Here is a 27172-nt window from a genome sequence, read left to right on the forward strand (position 1 = left end):
GCTGTCGAATGCTAGAAAGGCCGAATGGATGATTCGAGATGGTCCAGCTGCCATATTTCTCTCCGGCTGAAAGCTTCCGAGCTTGCGCTGATACCTTTCGAAAGCTCGCCTCTAACGCGCTGCACGGTCTCCTCCTGCTATTCAACGCTTCTTCTATCTTAAGTCCCAAAGATAAGACAGATACACATTCTCCCTTCTGGCGATGGAAAATCGTTCGTGTCCGACGGCCGAGTAAATATATCGAAATAATATTCCTATAGCTCCTGCAATATATCAACTGGCCAAGATTACAAAGCATTCTATATATATATATATATATATATATATATATATATACTTGTGTATACGTTGTATCTTTTTATCAGAGAAAAACCCCGAAAACCAACGCTGAATAAATCTAATTTACACGCGAGCATTTTTTTCCTTTTCCAAATTCTGAGAAACTCGACAGGACTCTAAGCATCAAGTTTAATAAATAATCTGGACAATGGTACAACGGTATAATTTTCTCGAAATATATATATATATATATATATATAGGTATTATAGTAGGACGGATACGTCTGGGGAAATAATATAGTGATTTATAATTCGCTCAGATTTCCAGAGTTGGCTACTTCGGTCTGCGAGGATTGCGAGTATCCAGCGAGGAGGAGAAGGATTGGGGTTATTCCAGTCACGCGTGGAATTCACTGTCATCTCGATCTCGATATCCTGACCTGGCGTATTCCAGGCCTTCGCTGACACTCGAACGTGTTCCGATCAAGAAACCGTCGCATTCTACCGATAATAGGCTCTCCAAAGCTCCTAATTAAGCTTGTACCTCGATGTTTAAAAAACAATTCACTATAGTCGTCTGGCTACCATACATACATATATATATATATATATATATATACATAGCGATAGTTGAAAATAAGCTCATTCTAATTTTCATCGCATATAATACATGCGATATACCATATACAACGGACTCGGTCTGATTTAGGAACAAGCTTCTTATTCTGAATTATTCATGCGGCATGCGAGTGCTTTATTTAGCAATTTGGACGGCATATTACCCGTTGACAAAGTTTGGCGAAGCGACGACCCAGGGGGAGGGGCGAACTCGCTGTATACCAGGCTACTTTCTTTTATAGCGCGGCTTCCTCTTGTCGCGGTAGTCACGCTCCAACGACTTTTAAATGAACGCGCACCGACAGCACTTACGAAGCAAAGAAGTGACTCAACGGAGTTTTTGTTTCCTCCGAGACGAATTCCTGATCCCTCGTAAAAATCCTGTGGATTTCGAGCGGGAGCAAAGCTGGATAAGTTCGAGTTGGCTGGGACTGGAAGGGGTCTCGCTTAACGCTGTCTTGTTTCCCTTGCAGCTCAATCGTCGCTCCTTCCTGCGCCTTGGCCCACTACGACGCACCCCCCCCCCCCCCCCTCGCCCTTGCTTTGTATCTTCAATTCTTACTCCCCGCTATGCTATATATATATATATATATATATATATATACCATTGCACAGCTTTACCACGTTTAATCTGATATGCGCGCAGGTGGACGAGAAAATCTCAGAAGAATTAAGGAATTTCCAAGAGCGTCAAAGAGCTCCTTCTTCGAAAGAAAATAATGAGCTAACAAACTTTTAATATGCAAATCTCGTAAGCTTGTCACCTCCATCGATAAGTGGAAAATCTTTTCTTGTTACGGTTTATACATTCCTCACGGTGAATATCGTCGATTTAACGATCGAAGAAAAAGCGAAAGAGCTTCGAGTTTCGCGCCGCTTCATCCATTTTATCCGATTTACTGGCAGCCGGCAACTTTTTTCCGGATTAAATTTCATCGCTCTCCAGCTTCCGTGCCGCGATCGATGCTCGATACTCCGCGCTCTCCACTTATCTCCCAGAAAATTTTCTAATAGTTTTATGGACAATTATGGAATGATTTCACTCCTTTCGAGATAAGCGCTTTTCAACCGCGGAAATATCCAAATATTTTCCAAGATAAACATCTCGCTCAAAGATATATATATATATATATATATATATATATATGTATGTATATGTATATATAACGTGATATCCATACAGCTTCGCGAGAACTCGGGTTTCATCCCTTGAGGACGCGATATGTGCTTTCCTGCTATTTGAATAAAGCTTGGGTTTTATTCAAATCTCGAAAAGGTGTGTATTTCGATTCTCCTCCGTGCTTCTACCAAAATCATTATTATTATTATTGCTATTATATTATTTTGCTGTAAGAGAGGAAGCTTTGTCGAAACTCCCTGCTTCCAGAGTTTATATACTCGCTATCGTATTATATATAGTACCGATTGATTTTTCATTTGAAATCGCTGGAAATAGAGTCGCCAAAAATTCCGAGGAAACTTATATTTCCAAGAGGATGACTCTGTACGAATTTGACGAGGTTCTATCGGAAACGTCGGTTGATCGACACAGGTAGGCTGCTCCGATAAGATTCCCCCCGAGAAAGAGCTGTACTTTTTTGTGTCCACGAGATCAGCTCGCGAATCAGTCCAAGAGTTTCGCCAAGTACCGGCTTAGCCAAGTTTCTTTCCCGGATAAGTTTCGGTCCTATAGGTGCATGAAGGAAATAGTATCAGCACCTTGGAAAGAATACACGCGCCAACTCCATTTCTGGAACGCATTCCCGGCGAATGCCAGCAGACTCGAGGGATTTGCCTATACGATCCGAATACGATCTAGCCGTAATCCGCGTGCGATCCAACATGGATAACCCGCATGCAGTAATATGTGCGTCTCGCGTATTAAGTTCATCCCTACAGTGCTTTCCCTTGTAGATCGTGTATATATATATATATATATATATATATGACAAGAGCGGAAAACGTTTGAAGCACGACGTACGTGCGAGCGAACGAGCGAGGCTTGAAAAGATCAAGTGGCGAGAGAAAAAGAAGTTTTTCCAAGAGGACGCTACTAATGTTTTCGGAGCGGTTGTCCTGACAGGAGGAAATTTGTCACTGGTCCCTTTTTTCCAGGATAATCGAATTCTCGAAAAGCAAGCTAGTGAGAGGAAATAAGTGTTTACCTCTTGTTCGAGGTGACAGGGGTATATAAGGAACATTTCTCACACGGGTCCCGCGTGCGTTACGCAATAGTCCTTCCAGCAGTAAAGCCTCACCGAAGGATGCTGAAAAAATGGTAGCCGATTCTCCGGGGAAAATCGCACGGAAGTCGCTCCGAAGGACACGCGTCCGATGAAGAATGGCAAATTTTACGGGCTCGTAAACGATCCCGACGTCCTCGTAACTCAAGCCGTTTTACCGGTGCGCTCTTTTGCCACTGTGGCAGCTCCTGGGTACTTTCCCTTGACATTACCCTCTCCCCCACTTTCCAGGCTCAGAGTCTCGTACATTCCAGCCGTAGCACCACCATCCGTCTCCCAACTCGACTCTTACATGGACGAATAACGCTCGTTCCAAAACAACCTACCACGCGATTTTTGCTCCTTTTATTTTTATTTTAGACCCATTATTTCCAATAATAATTCACGAAACTACCAAAGATACTCCGACGCTTCTCTCGAACATCACCAACAACGCACTATACAACGAGATAAAATCGGTACCGTAACCTGAATATAGTTTCCTATCGTCACGTGGCATTCGCCATAAAATATTCCCATTTGAATCTTCTCACTTTAATAATTCAGTTCTCGCAGTGATTTTATAGCTGAAAAGATCACTGGAATTAATCGAAGATATCGAATTGCGTTGCGGGTGAGTTTTCACGCTGTACACACACACACACACACACACACACACATACACACACGCTTGGGAGAGTCAATAAAATGACCGATAGCAGGAATATAAGGGCGCTGTGCGAATGGAGGGATAATCCGACGTGCGATTTGATCGGTTTTCTTTCGAAGGAGGTTGCAATTTCGAAGTGGATCGATACGTTAGGACAGGATGACCGTGGCACAATGCATAAGAATACTGGCATTTCTCGGGAGAGTAGTAGCGCGTGACGTAACCGAAAAATCTCGCAAATCCGAGAGCGTTTCTCTTTATTACTGCACTGGACGGTGTGTGGCGCGCGGGGCCTTGTCGACAAATCGACGGATATTCCGTAGAAGATTCGTCGATACGGAATTCTTCGGTTCGATCCTGGCTGCATACGATGGAGTACGGTCTCGGTGGGTACGCTGGACTTTCCGAAGCTCGAAGGTGGGGGAGGGGGTGGGAGGCTTGATAAGGTCGTATACCGACGGATACTTCCCATCGATTCGTCTCGACAGCCCCGAAGAGCGAGGATCGCGCGCGCGTCCATCTCCTTCTCGTCGTAGACAAATTTCCAAGCCAATCGTTCTTCGAGCGTTTCCGCAGCGCGCCGGGCCACTCGCAAATTTTACCTTATACCGTATAAACCCATCTCTCTCTCTCTCTCACTCTCTCGATCAGCATACAACCTGGTGCTACACGCTTTAAAGCCCGCACACCGACATTGCAGCTCTTTGATATTTTCTTTAGCGAAGCTTAGCCCCGCAGACGAATTTCCTCCTATAAATGATTCCTGCGCGAAATACACTTTCCGCCTTGAATCTCAACCTGGCTCTCCGGCTAAACTCTCCGCAGCGACAAATTCGTTTCAAGTTGGACATTCGGAGGCGACCACTCTACTAGGCAGCTTTATTTCATTTCCTAGTTAATATTCGAGGGGGCATCAACTGAATGAGACGATGATTAGGACGATCGTAAAACTCATTAAAGCTCGCGAATAAATCAATCGTTTGTTGCTTCAACAAATTTCACTGGTGATTATTTGCAGCTACGCCTGCGAAACTCAATTTTACTAACTAGACTGCGCGCGAGAGCCAGATAGCAAGGAAAATAGTGAGTATGATTTTTAACCTCGACCACCACTGAGCTTTTTTTTCGGAAATTGCTGACGCGCGGCTACTCGCTTTTTCCTCTAACCAAATTATCAATTTACAATATACAGAGTATCAAGTTTCATAAAAAGCGCTGCGCAAATAAAATACGAAATAGCAATAAAGCTCGCGGCTACGCGATGCGAAACTCTACATAAACAAAATCGACAAAAGCGAATGTAGAGAAGCTTCGCGATGAGTAATCATCAGCAAATGTGTGCGCTTTGCAAGAGTCCTTCGATTACTCTGATCGACGCCTGCAATTATATTTCGCGAGTGTTAATAAATATTGCCTCGAGATTCGTTTTCTCCTTATTATTATTATTATAAAGGCGAGATATAATCGTTGAGCTTTTAACGCGTGCTTATGCAAGAAAGCTCCGATAAGCGCAGGACTCGGATAGTTTTTACCGTTTCTCCGGCGTTTACTCCATCGAGGAATCGCATCGCGTCTGCGGACCGAGAGTAAACTCGATTCCCAGAGTTTCTTCCGTGTGGCCGTTAACGTCCGTCCGACAAATCCCTGGAAGCATCAGGAAAAACCTTGCAGTCCCCACTGTTGCACCGATTCCCGAATGACGTAGGTTTTTGCGCCGTTTTCCCACGGGAAGCGCACAGCACGCATCGACGCGTTAAAATATTCGCGGATTCTCGCTCGTTCGTGCATTTTTATATACCGTGAATAAATCTCGTAAATGGAAAAGAGACAATAGGGGGAGGTGGAGTGGGGGTAGGGGCAAGAAGCGAAAAAGGGAAATTGCTTGTCAAACGCAAACGATCGCTGTCATGACGAGAAGAGTGAAGGGAGAGAAAGGTTGCTGACAGAGTTCACGAGTGTAAAAGAAAGCGGGAAGAAGCTGCACTCTCCGCTATACTATCGAGTCACGTTTACTCGTAGTCACGGCATTCGTAAAACTTCCAATTTCCTAGGAAGGGAGCGGTGTAACCCCATAAAGCTACGCGCTGTTTCTATTTCAACGCGAAGAAACGACACCTATTGTATCTCCAGCCGACTCGTTCTCAATCTCCCATTCTCATCTTTCCTTCTCACTTTCAAACCCCTCAAGCTCTCTCCACTCTTTTAATACAATTTTTATGACTGCTCGAAACACCGAGGAAAGTGCCACTAGACACCAGACTGCCAGATTTGAATCAAGTCAAGCCTCGCAAATTCACCACATCCACACCCCCTCCCTTTCCCACCGTTTCATCGAGACGTGAAATTCGCCAGCGCACCAGCCACGCAACACCAGGAATCGTCCTGCAGAGGTAAACAGAGGCGTCTATAATTAAAAGGGGGTTTTCCGAGACGGAACGAATGTTTCGAGCGTCAGGACGGAATGCAACGACGATGGTCCGACGAGGGTAGAAAAATTTGCCTAAATTCTTAACGGTAATCGGTACGTGGCTCGCCAAGGTATCCAAGTCACGCACGCCGGCCGACGCGCCACCAGGAAAACTGACTGTAACGCGTAGCAATTGCTGTAATTCAACTCGTACGTAGAGGTAAGCATCGCTCTTACACACGTACGTACCATATACACATACGTGCATCTCTCTATATATAGTATATATATATATATAGATAAAGAGAGAATGCTACCCGGGGCCGCAGGAATTCAATAAATTCGAAGCGCTCGAATATTTTCCACCCATCCTGCGTCTCTAAACGCGCACCTACGCGAATGCTGAATAGCCTCGCGCGCGAGTACCTCGATCGCCTTAAGCGATCGCGTACGATCGGTAATATACACCACTGCTTATATAAAAAAGCCTGTTACATCGACGCATATACGATTATGTTCCTGAAACTGTACGACACGCGGGTCTATTGAGAAAAATTGGTCCAAGTAGAAAAAGTCAATCCTTGTACAGCCGCGCTTATTATTATTATTGTCGCATATCCGATTTTTTGTCGGCGATAAGCATCGATCGAACGGAGGGATTTCTAGGACGAGATTTATAGCGAATCGGGAGATTTCCTGGCGTAGCAGCTCGTTTATCGGGAAATGTATAATTTAATCCAGGGATCGAATGCACGCGTTGGTTAAGACGAGGAATATTCGTCTTTTGGCCGGGCTGGCTGTGCTGTGCGGGGGAGAACTGCGATAGTGGGATAAGCGAGAGTGAGGTCGGTAAACTGGGGACTGCAGGAGAATACGCGTGGCCATCCATTCAATGTCCTTTTCCCGTTGGAAGCTGAAGGCTTTCCTTGCGATCGTTTCCGGACGATGACCTTTATAGCTCGACGATGATCATCCTCCTGGAAGATCGGATGACAAATGGTGGAGCCGCGCCATATCGTATCTCACAGAGTTCCCTAGGCGCGATCTTCTTCAAGAATTACTACTCTACGAGAAATATCGCCCTGGCGGATCGGCCTAAATAAATAGGATTCCGAATCATTGAGATAAAATAATGTAGAAATCCTACGCGAGCTGTTGCAACGATTCGGACTCGACTCTAAAGACGATTCTTAATGTTCCATCGAACGCGTCCATTTCGCAGGGGAACGCGAGTCCTTTTGCCAAGAGTTCGCTCAAATTCATTCTTTACCGCTGTGCGGACGTGAGAACAATTGAAATTGTACGTTAAAGGTGATTCTGATATTTCATGGATCGGTTAGGATATCCTGAAATAGGAAAGGGACGATTGAAACGCTCGCGAAAGTACATTAGGATGTTATATATGGATTACTAGGTCCGGTTATATGTGGTACTTTTCAAGCGAGCGTGTATATATATATATACATATATATATATATAGCTTTGAGGAATCAAGGAGAGAGAATGCGTTACTTTGTCAGAAGCTGCGGCAGAAGCAGCGAGTGGATTTTAGAGCACGCGTCATAAAAGTGTTATCGCGGTTGCGTTTCCGGATCGCTGCCATGGTGATATCGGTTCCTTTTGCCGTTATCCTGCGCTTATACGTACCCTGTTAAAACGTGCGCGTATGTATAGTAGGAGGAGCAGAAGAGAAGAGTAGGAGGAGGAGCACACTCGAGGCACCGAAATGCAGACGGACGAGAAGAAGGGAAATCGCTGCTGAAATTCCTTCGATCTGAATTTCGCGTTATTCGATAGCGTTCTGTAACGAGAGAGCCCGCAGCTATCTCCGCGCATCGATACTCGCAATATTTAATCGATACTCGACCAAACGGAAAAAATTTGGTGACCCAATGTCACCTCAACGTCGACGATAAAACGATCCCGCTTAAAATATGTCACTGACATCGCGCAATATTCGTAATGTCCGATACATTCAAAGGGAACGTTAGCGCATTTCACATCCCCTGCTCCTTTTGCAGCGCTACACCGCAGCGCAATCATTTTTCCCCGTAATAAACCGATACAATAACTTTGAGGCTCCCCAGAGCACACGGCCATTTCCCATTTTCCGCTGTACTGAACGATTTGCACGCGTGGAAATCACAGCATTTCCGCGGACGGACAGAAGAGTATGGGAAAAAGCTGCTCTGGTTCTGCTTCAATATATATATATATATATATATATATGTAGGACGCAATACCATTTCGGAGGGTAAAAGCTACAAATTGCCAAGTCAGTGCGGGATAAGAAGAAATATAACGAATGTAATTGGTGCGGGACGTGGCAATGCTCTGATGATCATAATTGTGGCGGACGGCCTGCATTGGATAGGTCGAGTGTGCGCGCGCGTGTGTGTGTGCGGTGTATACGGGAGGAGAAGAGAACACGTCTCTGAGAGGGGAGGGGGAGGTTGGCAGAATATCGCGCAAATGGCACATCCGGCATGGCACGTGGAAAGGAAGAGATAGCTGGGCGGCTTCGCGCCTTACTTTCATAGAAACTCTCCTGCGAGGCAACGATCCTCTCGCGGTCGTCGCATGCACGTTCCACGACTAAAAGAGACGAGGAGCTGCGAATCGAAATAAGGAATGGCACGACGAGGCGTTAGCACTTCTGGGGACTTCAGGAACCTGTCGAACGTGACAAGACTGGGGGACCATTCGTGCAGGCAGCCACTCTTCTCCAACGATACGTGACGATCCACCACCACCGCTCCCCCCTCCCCCTCCTCCTGCATCCCCTATACGCTTCCAATACATTTTGAGATACACTGTACCCTGCATGCACGTATATAGCCAGACACAATCGGCACTAATCAAACGCTCGACCAGAAACTCTTCGCATTTTCTCCCGATTGTTCCTGCTTTCCCATTTCTACCGTTCGTAGAATCTTCCGTAAAATCGACATCCGCCAGTATTTTCCACTACAGGTGTAATAGTCACCCTCTCCCTCCGAACGACCAGCTTCATCCACTGCTTCATGAGATTGCGTCGAGTGTTCGTTTAATTTGTCGCTTTCACCACTCTGTGAGATTCTCCTCTCTTGCTATATATATATATATATATATATATATACTCGATATCTACGATTTTTCCAATCTATCTCTCCCACTCTCCATCCCCCCTTCCTCTCTCTCTCTCTCTCTCTCTCTCTTTCTCTCCATTTTCTCGATACTTTTTTGCAGGGGAGAAAAAAACGTCAAATAGACATTATATGTGTAATTTATACACGCTTTAAGAAAACATCAATGTATGCACTCGTAAAAGCTGCATAAAATAATATCATGAAAAATGTTCAGCGAAAAGAGTATCGGTAATGATGATGGGTTTGCGAGCTTTATCCCAGCTGCATCGGGAGAGCATAATAGGTTGGCACGCGTTAAAGTACGAGATCCTATATTCAGTTTTGGTAAATCAACGCGTGCTTTTAGCATTGCTTGTTTACCAGATAGCGTTGACGCATAACATACTTTTGCCATATTTTCAAATTTTACCTATCCCTTCCTCTGCCTCCCTATCTCTACCGCTTTTTTGTTTATATCATCGAGATTCGGATACGCGTATCGTACATTTTCGAAAAGCGAAATAAACGAGGCAAGCGACGACTGCGATAAAGCTCGTGCGTTAAAAATAATGCCGATCGTAAAAACGAGACACGTGTGATGGTGTCCGAAGGAGTGGTAAGAGCTTACACTTTTATTGCCATGAAAAATTCAGGCACCGAACAAGAACAACGTCGCCCTCGCGTTACGCTTAAGCAAGCTGTCGCGTTTAAGATACATTCGTGGAATTATATAACGATTAAACAGCTACCGATGCGCTGCTCCTAACCTCAAATCCAGCGCTTAATCCGAAGCGACATACGAAGGATTAAAGAGAGCTCGCAAAGGGGAGCGGGGAATCCGCGTTCCTCTATTCGAAACGTACCCCAAGCCACTCAGCCGGTAATAGAAAATCCGTCTAATCCTTCGAGTACGCGCAGCATTGAAAAAACATTTCTGTTATTTTATGCACCGGTGACACCACTCTACTCTACTCCTCACAGTATATATATATATATATATATATATAGTAGATTATCGCGTGCTTTCATACTTATATATACATATATATTCTTCGCCAGGATATATAGGTAAATGTAAAAATTAACTGTCATCGCCTTGCTCGAAGTGTTCGCCGGTATAGCGAGTATATCAAGAGGGGGAGAAAGGGAGGGGGGGGGGGGGATGAAAGCGAAGTAGAGTGGTGGCCGACTGCAGGGATGGAAAGTAGAGCTTCGTTAAACGCCTGCTACTGTGATAAGGCATTACTCTCGACAAACGGGCCGTGCTGTAAACCCTATTAGCAATATATTTTCCCTCGATCCGGCAGACCGAGAGAGCCATTGAACTCCCAGTCGAACTGTTTACACGTTGTCGCTAAAACACAATGACCCCGATCGATTTTCAAAGCACCTAGTGCACCAACAGGCGTCAGGAGACTACGTTACGTTCAATGTCATCCTCTCTTATATCCTCGCCAATCAGCGATAATCAATCAACGAGATATCGCTCATCCCTCCCCCAATTCTATATACGTTGTACCTGCACTCCCCCTATCGTTATCCACTTATTTAAACTCTTTATTCGCGCAATATAAATAAGGTAAGAAAAGTTATTATTCCGCTACCATCAGTCCCTTGTGTTCCGCATACTTTTTTACGATAAAGAACACATAAATTACTACTTGCGAGAGATAGTAATTTTTTTTTATTATTCAGCCGATCAACTTGTAAAAGTTACAGCAGTAGGAGGTTACGGATGGTAGTGGTGGAGAAAAATCGATATGAAATTTGAAATTTTCCGGAAAGCGGTATTTAGGCGGAGAAGAGAGAAGTCGTTTGCTGAATATCTAAGTCTACCTTATTTCCCATTTATAATACTATAAGTGGGCAGGAAGCCACAAAAGCGGCATGTCGTATCTCACTGCTTCCTGAAAGTCGTCGTTGGGCTTTCCATAAAAGTTTTCTGGGCCGCTTGCAGTTACGTAAGCTACGTCCGGAGGCTCAAATGCGCTACTTTTATCCCTGGGTCCTTTCTCTTTCTCGCCCGAGGCTCGTGCAGGGAGGTCATACACGAGAGATGATAGTACATTGCGCAGCCAGAGAGGATTCTCAAGGCAAACCTTCTCGCTCTCCTCGACACAGCAGATATACAGCAGAGAATCCTAGCTCCTCTACAGTGTGTATCCTGCAAATCATACCTGCCAAAGAGATCTCTAAAGCTCGCTGGCTTTCCAACATCGTTTCGGCCCGCAAATACTTTCCGTTTCTGCTCAAAAAGAAGTGGAAGAAATCAATGCTTTATCCGCCATTAGGATAGCGACGAAGATATAAAGTGGATTAAAAATTTACGATTAATTATGGCCGGCTCTTTGTAATATATAGTGCGAGAATTATAAGAGAATAGAGGGCGATAGTGAAAATGTGGCTTTAAACCGTTTCACAGTCATCGGCAATATTTCTCTCCCCTTTTGTCAGGAGCGATTTTCGAGCGAGTCTTTATGCGGCGCCAGCTTCCGGTTGATGGCGTCGCGACAACAGGGCGAGAACAATTTCTCCGCCATCGGCCAAAGAACCTCGTCTTCCTATACGAAACTCGATTGCACACATCTAGCGCGAATCTTCATTTTTAACCATGCAATTTCAAAATTCAATTATATATTCTCGCTTTATCTCTCTCTCTTTCTCTCTCTCTTTTCAGTTCCACCGGCGAAGCCCGTTATCTACGACGCAAAACGGAGGGACATGAGCCAGATATCAGCTGCCTATCCCGAGGGATCCGACCTTGAGCTGGTCTGCGAGGTTCACGGAGGTTGGTGATTGAACAGTGTTTCAAAGCGAGGGATGAAAGAAATATCGCTCGTGCTATATCGAGTATAAAATCGGCTGGCCGCGATAATTGAATAGCATAGAGAGGTATATAGAGATAAAGAGTCTCGCCTTCCCCTCCTTCCCTCCCCAGGGTGACGTACTTCCGGTGTTTTCCCGAGGAGTTATCGAGCGCGAGAAATTGAATGATGCGATCCAAGGTGGGAGAAGTTGGATGGGGAATGTGATGGGCGAGGGGAGACTGAGGGGGGGGGGGGGGGTCCATTAACAATGTCAGGATCTTTACGGACCAATTTCGCAGTACGTCGCTGAAAAGCGGAGCTGCGGCGAATCAAGGATGAAAATTGGCGGCGTTCCAGGAGCGTCGCGACGCCTCGCGCCGCACGCTGCCTTGTGAAAAAGTGAGGTGGACTCTTCCACCCCCTCTCTCCTCTTCCACCATACTACCACCACCTTTCCTTCCCCATTCCGTACAGTAGTACTTATTCCTACTTCTCCCCTAACCCCTCCCCCCCCCCTTCTCCTCCTCTGCTGTGCACCGCGCTTCCCTTCTTCTCTCAAGTGCGTCGGTGAGGAGCTTTAAATGGAATTGGCTGGAGGCCAGAGATGCCTTCCGCGGTTCAGGGAAATAGGATTTTTCGTTTGGTACGTAAGATTCGTCGAAAGACGCTCCGCCACCTCGCGGAAACGATTTACGCGTAATCGCTAGATATGCTCGTGAGGAAATCCGCTAAAATTTTTCAGTCGCCATCTTTTCAGAAGGGTATCGCCACGCGTCAGTAGTGCAAGTTTTAAATTTAACCAACGAGGGAGTATTTCCTCTCTCTCTCTCTCTCTCTCTCTCTCGTACATCCCTCCATATACATTCGATTTCGATATATATTCAAGCGCTAAAAACGTTGCCACCTTCGGAAGGGTGAGCGAGTTACAGCTACTTTCGTCGAATGCTTCTGCAAAATGAACGATTTGTCAATGGAGAGAGCTAGGGTGAGAGACGAAGTTTGCGTATTCCAAGAGGAGTTGCGGTTGACTTGGCTGCTGCGCGACAAGTGTACAACGAAAGTGATGATGTCGTGGGATGGCGCGGAAAGGAAAAATAACGATGGGAGCAAATGGACGGTGTTGAAAGCACCACCAAGTAAGGAGCGACAGCGACTGCTTTGGAACTTTTGGCAAATTTATATTTCCCCTCTCTTCCGTCGCGTCGGCCTCCGCCGCGCCGCCGGTGCACCGTCCCCGCGATCTCTCACTTCAGCAAGAAGAACCGCTGAATAGCCAAATTTTGCATTCGACTGGAATTTCCAAGTAGGTAGAGCAGCGAATCCTTGTTTGCACCGAGAGCTCTCCGAGGGTACCGATCATGCTGGTGGTGCGTTATAAGGACGACTTCGAGAGTGCTGCATGCATATATATGTATATAGTATTAGCGTCTCGCGTAATCATACATATATATATATATATGTACGCGTTTGACGGTCCCAACCATCAATCGACAAACTAGCAGCGCGCAGCAGAGACTAACGAGCAGCTACCTCCACGCAAATTGGAATGCGTCGCGTCTCTGTTATATGTGGGCCGTTAATCACCATTAATTACCCGCACAGCACCCTCAAAATTCCGAAAACCTCCGGTCTACTTATCTTCGGTAGATTCGTCGCTGCACGAGAGGCTTATCGCGTAACGCGATCCCGCACCCCGAGCTGACGCCTGAAAACTTGTCGCGACCCATTAAGTTTTCTTTGTAGCCCCGAGAGTCGAGCTAGGCTGGCGCTTTTAACGAAGGAGCCCTTCTCGTGCTCCGACGAGATTTTTCCCTGCGGACCGGTTGAAAACCTAATTCTCGCTTTAGGAGGGACCGAAATTTGCCAAGATTTACTCAGCTACGCGCAAGCTTGGTACTTATGCATAAAGGTTCTGAGAGACCGAGGGGGAAAGAGCCGAGACAAGTTAATTTCCAGGGTGTTTGCCCTGACTTCAGGTACCTGCCGTATGATTTACTCTAGCGTGAAAACGAGGCCAGGTTATCGAGGCACACCAGGGGGTAGGTATAGGGTAGTAGCTAGCGCAACGTCGCCATTTTCGGCCTGCGAGAAATAAAAAGAGCTTCTAATAAGCGCTGGATCACTGCACGTGTAATTATACTATATATATATATATATATATATATATAGAGAGAGAGAGAGAGAGACCAACTATATATGCATCCGACGATACCTGGATAGGTCTCGAGGGATTAAAGGGAAATTTCGCGCATTACAGCTAGGATTTTGTTTAAAAGGACCGAAGAGGGTAAAAATTGCTTGTACGAATAAGGAAGAGAAAGAAGAGCGAGAGAGAGAGTTCGGCAAGTCCATAAGGAGAGTAAATTGTAACTCTGTCGGGTGATACAGTGGGGATGACGAATACGGTATGGTGTGCAGCAGGGTTATAAAACGAGGCTGCGGTAGGACGGAGAAAGACGTGATAGGACAGACGTGACGCGTCCCAACTCCTATTCGAGTTTATTGTACGCTTTGGCTTCCATATGCAAAGCAAAAGTTTCCTCTGACGCGATGCTGCCAACCTGGCCCAGCATTCCGCAATTCTGCCTTTCCAGCCCGTACCATACACTACGGACGACGCCCACGGCTTTAATTTATTTTATTGTCGCATAAAATCCTGTGAAACGCTACCATCCTATACCTACCCTTCTACTTTTTCCCCTTTTCCACTTTTCTTACGGCCCACCTGCTTGTCATTCTCTACTTTCCAAACCAATTTCACCCCATCGCTCCAACAATGTGTGCGTAACACACACACACACACACACACACACACACACACACAGACAATTCTCGGTTTTATCCAAACACGCGGCCAAGTTATGGCGAGATATTTATTTTACGAAGGATTCGTTAACTCGCGGAGCTTCGATCAATTAGTTATGAACTCGGCAAGTAATTCGCTTGATGATATTAACGATTCAGCTTCGAGACTTGCTTACCCTGCAAATATCTCATCCACCCTGTCAACGTCCCGTTTCGCAGCTATGCCGCCCCAGGTGTGCAGACCCCGCACAAACCAACCACGGGGGTTAATATTAGTTCATACGCAATAACGCGAACGCACGTATAAACCCGGCCAAGTTGAGCGCGAAATTAACTGTTAGTAGTGAAGATTCGCGATAAAATATATATTGTCCTCCGGAAGATACCGCGTGCGTACAACCAAATAATCGAAGAAGTCTGGCTTTTCATTTTCTTCCTTTTTCATGACCAATCGTGCACTAGCGTGAAAAGGATCCGCTATTGGGTCTTCTCGGGATGTCCGGTTTCTTCGGATTATTCTTCAGGGTGCGTATATATAATTATCGCCAAATGACGTCGTGTACGAGAAGCGCGCAATAAGTTTGACGAAAACCTGTTGAGAAAGTCTTCGTATATAGCCTCGGGCCAGGAAAGGAAAAGAAAGAAAGGGTTTTCAAGGAAACGGTCGGGCTTTCTCCGTTGCATCAAAATCGGCAGCCCGATACACTCTTTTGCCCCCTCACCTCCTCTCCCTCGAGCTTTTTCATCCTCGCATTATAAGAGAAGCCGCATTGTGCAGAGCATTGTTGCTACACAATGCAGCGTGTTTCCAGGCTGGACCACTCTCCTCGCGGTGGCTTCGGGTATTGTTGAAAGGTCGCCCCCTTTGAACACCGTTTTATAGCTTCGCAGTACGGCTCCGGGGTTTGTTTTAGCCGACGAAAAACGCCAAGAGGATTTGTCCAATTGGAAACGCTGCACGGGGCGGCTATACTCGGAGAAACGATAACGCGCGCGCACTAGTTTTAATAAAAAATAAAATAGAGGGGAAAAAAGACTAGAGGAACGCTATATCCGCGCGTTATTACAGAGAGCAGGATTATTCCGAGGATTCGATTAAATAAGGGAGAGCGCGCGTTGCCTCAGCCAAGACTAACAGGGTCGATTTGTCTCGACGCGAGAATTTTCGTCAGGTGACAAAAATCCGGAGGTTTCCAGGGGAGGAAATGGCTGATTTATCGTAGCTTCCCTTCCCTTATCAATTGGCATGCTGCTGCAGGGGGTAAAAGGGACGTTTCTGGATCCCGCAAGGGGCATAAATTTCTGACTGGAGCCGTTATTCCAAATCCTTTTCTCTTTTCGGTAAAGGTCTCGTCGTCGCATCGAGCGTCTAACATTATTACGATCCCGTTTATTCTACATCCTACAAGTTGCCTGTATTCCGCGGATATCGTATGGGGGAGCGATAAAAATCCGAGCCTTCCATTCGGGAGCGATATTGGCCAATGAAATAATTCTGGGAAATCGTTGGGTGCTGTCACGTTTCGGAGCAACGTGTTCTTGCCTGCAGGTTATGGAGAGCTTCGGTGTCTCTTGCGGTGCACGCGCGAAAATTCTGGAAATCTTTTGCCGACGACTAAGAGGATTCGATAGGTGCGGTGAGAGAGAGAGAGAGAGAAAGAGGGAGGAGAGTGTCTGGTGGTATTAAGGGGGATGTGATATGGCAGGTAGGGATAAATTAATTCGCTCGATGGGTTACAGGACGTCCTGCAGACGACAGTTGACGCGCAGAGTGCCTTCCGGAATTGACTCTACCAGTTGCATTACGCGAGCTTCGGTTCCTTCCCCGACACTTATCCGAAGCTACTCGACGCGTCTCGTGCTCCGATCACTGGTCAGGTCAGACCCCAAACCCTCCTAAATAATAATAATCTATCGAACCGTACCTCGCTTTTCAAAACTTTAAATAAATCTAATATGCGTAATAACGCAGCTTCGCTCCGCATGTACTTTTTCAATAACCTGTAAAAAAATCGAACACATATCGATTATAAAAATGTTCCCTCTGTATGCTATATATATATATATACACACACACGTGCGTGTATATTTATATCCATTATCTGGTTTTATTCAATTTTATTTCGCATTACTCGCGAACAGTATTAAAATTCAATTATTCCCCATTGTTACTCGGTACGGCACTCTTTTGAAACCTCGTCCATATTCATTTATTTATTCCTACTGATTTTTTGGTACATTTGATAAATAGACTTTTTTCGCTGGGCGTTCTCCCGTATAATTTATCCAATTAATACGTTTGGATGAATCTTTAATAGATTTATGGATCGAATCGCTGCAGGTATTTTTACGCGAGCGCATCGCGCGAGTTTTTAATATACGCTGGAATTATACCGTTGTATTGGGAGAGTAGTCTCGCGAGCCATTAAGAATTAGGGGGTAATTAAAGATTATAGGCTGGCGGGGGGGGCGTGGGGTGGGGGATGGAGGGGGGATGCGTAACGAGCTCGGTCGAAATAGCGAGGCGAAAAACAAACGAAAGCTTCGTAATTCACGAGTTTATCGCGTGGAATTGCGCGCGAGACTGCATTATTCAGGCGTGTGAAGTTGCTCAGAGCGATTCGAGGGTGGGTGGGTCGCTTTGAAAGGAGACGGCACGAAACAGTTTCCAATTCTAAATAGCTAATGCGAGAAGCTCGAGTATTCGCCAAGGCAAATGAAGCAACGCTCGCGCGTATATAATTAGGGGCCGAGAGAATGGTACGCTGCTATTCGTGCAGCGCAGGATTGGAGAAATAGCTATAGGGGTGATTTAGATTAGGCGTAACGAGGGTCAGTAAATTAAGGAACAGATCGAAGTCATTCCCGATGCAATTGTCGCTGGCAAATAGGGGTCGTCCCGTATACGCGGCTGTGATTGACGATCCACGCGCGATCCACGAAACACCCGCCGACGTACGATACTGCCGTGCCGTCTCGAATTACCCCCATGCGTCTCCTCGCACGCCCGCCAATTAAGTGACAACGTGAAATTATCCTCCGCTCCTAATTAATTTCCATCCATAATCCAACTGGCTTAAGGGATTCGTCGCCTGAATTTCCTATTACACCCTCGCGCGCTCCTTTCAGTCCTCTCCCCCCCCCCCCCCCTTCCCACTACCATATTCCTACTTCAGCGCAGACAGCTTTTGCACTCGACATTTTCCTATGCAATTATATAGTTGTCAAACTGATTTGCCAAGAGAATATAAGTGAAATTTCACAAGAACGCGGAGGCAACCGATATCCGACGAGATATAGTGCATCGCTTTTTGTCGTTTACAGGGTTAAAGAGATGCAGCTGGGACTGAGAGCGAGGCGCATTGCTGCTGCGGCCTGTCATAATTCAATTGTCTGTTCGACAGGTAAACCAAGACCCAGAGTCGTGTGGTTCCTCGAGTCTCGAATAATCGATGCGTCCACCGAGGTTAGGGAGACCCAGGGGCCAAGAGGTGAAACTAACGTCGTAACCATAAGCTACGTCACGGTGAAGAATCTCACCCGGGATCACCATCGCGCCAAATTATCATGCAAGGCCAGCAACAACGATTTGGCACCACCGCCCACTACCAACATCACAATTGAATTGAGCAGTAAGCACACCTATACATGCACATACATATATACACACATATATACACACATATATATATATATATATATATATATATACTTTTGTTCGGCACAATTCAATCACCTCCGCCAATTTATTAAACCTTATTAAAACCATTTGTTAAACTTTCAATCTCGAACCAAATTTTACGTTTTAACTTTTGCAGAAATTCGCTCAATCGTGAATTTTCCATCCTTTTACCCACGTATATCCGCGAGCTTAATCTCTCGTTTGATTAATCTTTGTAAAATTTTACTGGAGCTTTCCTCCGACTCTGTATTAAAATCCTACGATTCATTTGACGTGATGCATGCATACATGTATCGCTAATGTAATTTCATTCCAGCTTTGAAAGTCGCGCAACAAATGTTTCATTTGATTTATTCCAAAGCACTTTTGTATCCTCTCGCTCATCCACGCAGCTTGAACTAAAGTGCGTAGCGCGATATTTATATTCGCGGAGGGGCCAAATTGAAACATTTTTCAGCGATTACATGGGCCAGTGGCCGGACCGAGTAGAAGGGATGGATTCATCGCTGGCTCGAACAACGTCGAAAACCAATCAACTCCGTAGCGTCATTAATAACGCCACTTCCGGAATTGGCCGGAATTTCTGGATCGTATTGACGCGCTCGCCAATCTATCGCGCCCACAATGGTATTGAATTAGGTCCGATGATAAAGTATCTCTCGCTTTAAAATTCATAGAAAAATGGCATCTTTCTCATTTTATTGTCAATACTCCCCCCCCCCCTCCACACACACACATATATATATATATATATATATACTCATAGGCGATATAAAAAAATTAGTATTTACCAATTGCGTGTCTTTGCCCGATGTCATTTCACTGCTTTTTCTCGCGGCCTATTTTTTTTAGAATTATCATAACATATATGTACATTATATGTGTAGAGTTGCCAGTGGAGAAGTCACGAATCTCTGCGACAAGTAGTATCTACGATAATAGCGCGACGTCGACGCAAAATATAAAATGGTAATAGCGATTGTTATTTTCTCATTCGGCTCGTACACGTTGACAGCAGCGGTGTATAGGGATCCCCAGGATGGAGGAGGTGTTTTAGGGTCACGTTGCTAGAGCCCTTAAAAAGAATTCCGATGCCGGAGGATTGCGAGTCGCGACCATTAAATACTATCCAGGTAAAAGAAGAACGGTCTTTTGAGCCGCCCCCTCGTGAACTCCGATCTAATTACGCGGACTTTCACGTTGTAAGTTGACTCTGCCTGATAACGAGCAAACGTACCTGGGAGTTTTACGAGTTGCATCCGCCTTCGGGAAAGATTCCTACTTCTAAAATGTTCTCCCGACACATACTTTTTTAATCTGCGTCCAGACGAATTATAACGCGTAGGAAAATCGATTAATTTTCCCCCTCCTGTTGTTGCATGCAGGGGACAATCGCTCGAAGGGACGCTACTTCTTTCTGGTGTATGTGTGTGTGTTAGTGAATTGTTTTTTTTTTGTCATTTTTCCTTTCCAACGCAACCGGTAGAAAAATAGATTAGTATTAGTATATACCGTCGATTAATTCGTAGTTTCCGGTGAAAATGCGTTTTGCTGGTGACACTCAGGGGTGATTATGGGAGTTCGCGGCTTCGCCAAATTACAGTAGTAATATCGTCGTGAAGTCAGGCATATTCGCAAAGATTTCACTTCGAACCGTAGTAGTTTCGTCGTATTCTCGCATAGCGTATTCCATCGGCTGGCTTAATGATCGGTCGTTAAATAGGAATGGGAATGGCCCGTAAGGCAGTATTTAAGTCGCCATACTAATTTCTATAAATCTCGCACGAGACGCGCGAAGTTTCAGCTAGCCAAGCTACTCTGGCCCTGAGGCAACTAATTGTTTGTTGGCTGCCTCAAGCTTTTCGCGTTTTCAACCTCTCCCCCACTCACACCCCTCTAACGCCCCTTTCTCTATCTGGCTACGACGGGACCGGCATGAATTTTGATTTGCAAATTAAATTTCAGACTCTCGCGGAGCCAGTAATTTTCCGGCCGCTTTTGTTTTCGGCCGCGCATGCGACCTCCGTCGTCCGCGCTACGAATTCTAATTACCCCCAAGCCACGCGTTTCTTTCTCTCCTGCACCTCGTCACTCTCTTAACCCCCCCCCCCCCAAACCCCCCACTCCTCTCCTTAACATCCCACGCACAGAATATTCCTCCCCTTTCCGCTTTACGCTCCGAACCATTTTATTTGCTCAACCTTAATTTTCTTCACCTTAAATATCTTTGCGTTGTAGACCAGCAGAAACATGGGGGTGGGGGGAGAAGGTAGGAAAAATCTACTTTGACCAGAAAATAAACTGCGAGTTGCGGTATTTCATCCACACGAATGAATATTCATTCATGAATATATATCTGGAGATATGTGAGATGTTTAATGGCGAAAAACAGATCTTTGAGTGGATATAACCCGGCGAGTATATAGGTACAGTAATAATAATAATAATAATAAAGCTTTTGGTTAAAACTGCCGGCAGTGATTAGAGAGTTGCTTGAGATTAAATACACTTGGAAGGGAATTGGCCAGATTTTTGTTGAGAACAAGGACGCAAATTTCCGGTTCTTGCATGGTCAGTGTGCGACTCGTGCCAAGTGCAGTGTAACGAATTTTCGTCCGGTGTGCGTAAGTTACCTCAGCCACTTCCAGCTGCATGGCTGTTTCTCTTGCCTTTTTTTTTTCTTTTTTGTTTTTTTTTTTTTTTTTGTTCACTTTTATAGACCATGTTTGTTTCTGACAGGGTTTACCGAGCCTTCCGGCGCAACTGCTAAAGAGACGGCTCCTCTCGTGACACACGTCACTCCGCCCTTGCCGGAAATTGTAATTTCGCATTGGTAATTCCGTGAAAATTCTTCGCGCGGAAGAAGCTTCGGGGAAAAAGCAGCGGTAAGATCCAGCTGTGAAAATATTCGCCGATTTCGAGAAGCGAGCCAGACAAGTTTTAAGGCCGAGCAAAGTCTTCTTCGAGGTAGTTCCGCGTATTTACGAAGAACCTTTTAACCGAACCACTTAAAAGATTTAGCAATGTGCATGGTGTTACCACGCGAATCCGGAAATAACGAGCGACGAGGACAATGAGTCGGTGATTACAGGCTGACAAAGCATCAAATTGTTATAGCACTGTCGACTTTGCTGATGGTTGCTTTTCAACTGGCGCCGCTATTCGTTTAATAACCATCTATTCCCCGAACGAATAAATCGCGAACACTTCTCTCGTTGAAATTCAAAACTAAAGCACCTAGCGGAAACATCAAAGGGCAAATTGCCGATTAATATTGTCAAATCGATAGATACTCGTGCGGCAAAAAAAGAGCGAGACAGGGAAGCAATAAATAGAGTAGAAAAAAGATTAAAGCGATTAATCACTATTGTGTAATTATTGGTAAAAAAAAAAGAAGAGGGGGACAGAGGAAATTAATAGCGTAATGAAAGCAGGAGAAGCAAACAAATGATATGGCTATTGATTGAATTGCGTTAATTGGGTCAGTGGAATGGTCGAGGAGATCAGAAATTCCGATAATTATCGTTGGAACGTGAGAAGATAATAATGAACAATGCGTAATGGTAGCCTATTAAAGTTGAAAGTATAATAAAGTAGCGGCGGAGAGTAGGCTTTAAGAGTTTGGATCGAGCCAATTAACGCCGGGGAGTAAGGAAGGATGGATGAGTTTCGGCTAAACGAAAGCACCTGGCTATCTCTAGACTCGCGAATCACTCCATGTGTATATATATATATATAATAGTCAGCCCTTTTCTCGCGTCCAGTCATTCGAAACTTTTGCGAGTTATTATTCTCCCAACTCTCGAGACGAAAGAGCAGCTTACTTCGATCCGGTCAAGCCTTAACCACCCTTCCTTAATATACCATCTCTAACTAAGGATGGCACGGATGATTAATTAATAGGGAAGTGCTCGCCAGTTCGTAACAGTTCGAGGTCTCTTCTACTTGGAGAAAATTCATAATGAACGGAAATTCCTTGGAAGATGACAATTCCCTGGTAGCGATCGACAATGGATTCTTCCGGTGATGCCTGAAATTCCCTAGGATTCCTGTAATATCCCTTTGTTTTCGATCACAGGTATCTGCGTGTGTGTGTGTAAAAAGAAAAGGAGAAAGACGAGAGAGATAGTTACTTGGGAAGAAAAGGATTTTGGCAGCTGCGTCACAATTATTTGATATTTGCCATCGTTTTGCTTTTGCAGTGAGGCCATTGATGGTGGAAATCTTGGATAAGAATAAGAGCTTATCGGTTGGAGTGAGGTACGAGGTTAAATGTCGTAGCGCTGGTTCCAAGCCTCCGGCGGTCCTAACCTGGTGGAGAGCGTCCAAACAACTGAAGAAGACCACGAGGAACGTGAGTATATTGTAAAATTTACTCTTTACTACAAAATTTCTATCGTTTCTCTCCAACGTTGATGTATATATATACGGTCTGCTATAATTGAATAGCACCGAGGCGATTTTAATTAATGGCAAAACCGAATGTAACGGGAGTAAAAATAGAAAAGGTGCAAGAGGTCGAAAACTCCAACTTTGCTTCGATCATAATGAACTTAAAACTGGTAAGCGGCTACGGTGTATCCTTGGCAAATAGCTTCCACCAAACTTTCTCGTGGAACTCCGCATCGGTTAAGATACCGTGAAGTACTTAATTACGGTAAACATTTACGCCAGGTTAAAGTAGATTTTTCGTTAAGCTCGCTACGTTTTGCTCTTTACGTTCAATTCCACGTAGATTTATTATTATAGTCTATAGGTGCAAGAGAGGAATAAAAAGAGAGAGAGAGAGAGAGAATTTAAAAAGTGAATGAAAAAGTTCTTTTGGACAATACTAAAGGCGTGGTGGCTTGCCAGCGACAGGATCCCGTCGTAAGTCTCGTGTTCCTGAATCTCCCAAAGCTGTATTCTCTTCTTGTTGCACGTTGAGGAGGGGGGGGGGAGGGGATTTAAATTTCATATTTAGCACTAAAAATTCTGTTTAGGTCGAACGGTTATCATTGGCTAGTGGTGAGAGAGAGAGAGAGAGAGAGAGAGAAAGAGAAAGAGTGACAAGATCAGGTCACGTGGGGAAGCTAGAAATATCATCGAGTTCAATGGTATATGTATATCTATACACATAATGGAAGGGGGAGTATCCTTCGGGACGGTGATGCAAGATGGATCTCGAGGACAAAAAATTGCCATACGTCGGCCAGGCGTGTTCCGAGGGAATTGGCTACGCGCCTTACAAAATCCACCGTCATAAAAGTGACGTCCTATCGTCTTTGATCCCTCACCCGTGGGAAATGTCGTCATGGTGAAGAAATCTCTCGCGGATATTTCCCAAGAACTGGCAGGATTTGGCTACGCTCGTCCCTCGGGGATCCCCGTTGTCGGTGCAGCTGCCGTATGAAGTTGCGCGTGATTCGCTGTAGCGTCTAGAAATCTTTGCTTTTCGACGCCCGCGGGGCGATAAGCTTGACCGATTTTGGAATTTACGGCCTTGCAGCAACGAATTAACCTTTGAAAAAATCTGGGGCTTTAAAAATTTTCTATACAAATTTTCATATTCGTTAAATAAATTCATCTATTCATCTACAAACGAGATTTATTTTTTATGACAAGTGCCTGAAAACTGGCTGTTTTCAGCCTAGTTTTTTGAACCGAAAGTAACTGTTTTCATGCTAGTCTTACTCACAAATGTGTAATAGCGGTTTACTTTACTTTCATCCCTTAAGAGTTATTAATCGAACGAAAAGTTACTTTCGACCCTAGGGCTGAAAATTAAATAGCGTATATATATTGAAAAAAGAGAAGATCAATCGATTACAACATTTATTGAAATTTTTATACAGATAGTAGGGTATTCTGGTATAAGAGTACGCATCTGATAAGAGTACGCAATGCCTTATCTAGCAAATTATTTACTTTATTTATTTCGTTTCAGTAGTATTTCATCAGTCAAGAATAATATGACTAGTGTTCTTGACTGATGAAATACTACTGAAACGAAATAAATAAAGTAAATAATTTGCTAGATAAGGCATTGCGTACTCTTAACAGATGCGTACTCTTATACCAGAATATCCTATGGCTATGTTCGCTTATATACTGCCAATGCTAAAAACCTGTATTTACAGCAAAAGTACATAGCAACAAAACTAATAGTTCCCATGACTACACAGCTTTGTTATTCGCGATAATTACAAGACGTTAAAATATTTTCAATTGTTATTAACAATTCAACAAATTGTTCCATTACTTTTAATTAAAAACTGAAATACATTAAAATTTTTATTATAAGCCTGCTATGTTTCTTTTATGGGGGCCTCCGCCCCCCATGCCCCCCGCAAGGGGCTTCGCCCCCTTGACCCCCCTTTCTTGTTTTCATCTGCTTACACTACTTAGCTTGATACTGACCTATTATCAATATTCGGACTGTTTGCTAAAAACAGCAACTTTTCCTACACTTGTCATAAAAAATATCGTGTGTTACTCGGGCCAGAAATTGACGATTGCATTCGTATGATGGCAGCCCTCGCTTTGCTCGTGCTGCCAACTTCACACTCGTTTGCAATCGTCAACTTTCGGCCCTTGTAACACAATGTACTATTGTAGTTATATCCCTCCATAGCAAAAATAAAATTATCGTATCTCTGAATAAATGTCCTGTTTTTAATATACTTATTATATCATATATTTTAAGCGGACTAACGTATTTCAAATTTATTACTGTAAAATTTTAACGAAAAAAAATTAATCTTTCCTCTCGACCCTGTTCTCCAATTTTTTCAATAGGTTCTTATTGATCTCGAATATCGATTCGAAACATAAATTACCTTCAATCGCAAGTATTAACCTTTATTCACAATTATTTTTGTGATAAAGTATTTAAAAATAAAAAGGTGGCAAATATTGTTCAAACCAGCTGGATTCTGCTATATCCTATATATGTACGCTTAATGATATTAATAGAAGGTGTGATCTTTAAGGATTAAAGAGGCGATAGTATCAAAATGAAGAACGGTGATTATTATCGGCTTACGCGAAGGACCGAGCGGAAGGCTCGAACGTGTTTAATTGAACATCTCTCGCTAGGACAACGACAGCGATATACAACGGTGTCAGTGATATTCGTCGTAGTATAGAGAAAGTACGGGGGACTCGTTTGGTGTTACCGGTTGATTTATCGGAACGACGATGTACCATAACCGATGTGGCTAGATTAATAGTTTCATGGGAATGACAGACAGTTTGATAATAAGTTATCGAAGCGAGCCTGTAATTGCTATCAGACCTCGAAATTTGCGTAGATTGATAGTGATATCATTAATAATCAAAATCGTCATCTAATGAAGCCCCAGGCCTCGATGTTTTTCGTGTTTGCAACTAATTACCACACTCTAATTATTCGATATAATAGACTATATTTGAATTCAAGAAATTCACCCTCCACCGCATTAATATACCATATATATAGTTCTATTTATATAATACATGATATATTGAATCAATAAAATCGTACTTATTCACATATTTAATTACGAATTAAACAAACATTGTTAATATAAACGATCAAAATGTTTGGCGCTATAATTAATAGCAGCCAATGATTTGGATTTATAGCCTCAATTTTTCATCCCTCCTCGGTGAGCGAGAGAGAGAGAGAGAGAGAGGGAGAGAGAGAGTGCGCGTGGTTTTATGACAGGGATGATTTTCATTTGTAGAAAAAAATAAATATCGCGCGACTGCTCTCTTCTTGAGAGGAGGCGGGACGAAGGCAAGCGGCAATCCCCCGAAGGGCCAAATGTACGCAGATTTATCTCTCAGAGCTGATTTTGCCAGTAATACCTTGGCGCAGCTGGTTTTTCCCCGGAGTCCCGTTAAGCTTAAATTTGTCACAGTTTCACATGCTATTAGCTGTGAGAAGTTTTATCCCGGCGATTATTACTGGCAAAGCTTTACGAAGCGAGTGCTGTTGTACAAACAAAAAATAAAAATGGAAATGAAAAGAGACAGAGGGAGAGGGAGAGAGCGCGAAAGAAAAGTGGAAAATAAATTATAAATCAAAAAGAAACCGCGGAGCAGGAGGAGTAAGTAAAATATGAAGCAAAGACGTTTGGTTTTTGCAAGAAAAACTCGAGTCAGAGTTGAAACTTATCGGTGAAATCAATGCTGTGGAAACGGTGTCGGTAAAAACACATCGTAAGAGTATATGGTTGGTCATTGAGGTTGGAGGGAGGGGAGGGGAGGGGAGGTGGAAGGGTATTCTAGCTGCATCGTATTATTATAGCTGGCGCTCGGCCGTCCGAAAGCGAGACCGCACACGCACCATAATACATCGATCCTCGAGCAAAAGGGGCTGCAGGGGATGATTTTGTATAAAGCTCTCCCACAGGAAAGCAATTTACAGGAACGCATACCGGGTGCTTCGATTGCAACAAGCACGTTTCCTTTTGCTGACGTCACACACAAGCTACCGCATCCCCCCACCTTTATCCTTTGCCCTCGATCCCTACCAGTCTATATTCCACGAGTTGGCCAGAAGAAGTTAATCCTGGTCTTGCGCTAACAATAAGCCATAGGACGGCAACCC

General features: G+C 44.3%; 1 protein-coding gene across 8 annotated transcripts in view; it reads left to right on the forward strand.

The window, feature by feature from the left end:
- Positions 1–27172, forward strand: part of LOC136777083 (synaptogenesis protein syg-2-like) — a 72932-nt gene that overhangs the window by 24524 nt on the left and 21236 nt on the right. For 7 of the 8 annotated variants that reach the window (XM_066733187.1, XM_066733180.1, XM_066733149.1 and 4 more), the window contains exons 5-7: positions 11981–12091; positions 18320–18547; positions 22800–22951. In XM_066733187.1, the coding sequence (XP_066589284.1) occupies positions 11981–12091; positions 18320–18547; positions 22800–22951 (491 nt within the window). The remainder of the gene's footprint in view (positions 1–11980; positions 12092–18319; positions 18548–22799; positions 22952–27172) is intronic. The other variant, XM_066733201.1, reaches the window with a different exon arrangement.

Source organism: Prorops nasuta, unplaced genomic scaffold, assembly GCF_024137725.1.
Source record: "Prorops nasuta isolate Cenicafe-Biocafe unplaced genomic scaffold, Cenicafe_Pnas_1.2 PNAS00002, whole genome shotgun sequence".
Lineage (NCBI taxonomy): Eukaryota > Metazoa > Arthropoda > Insecta > Hymenoptera > Bethylidae > Prorops > Prorops nasuta.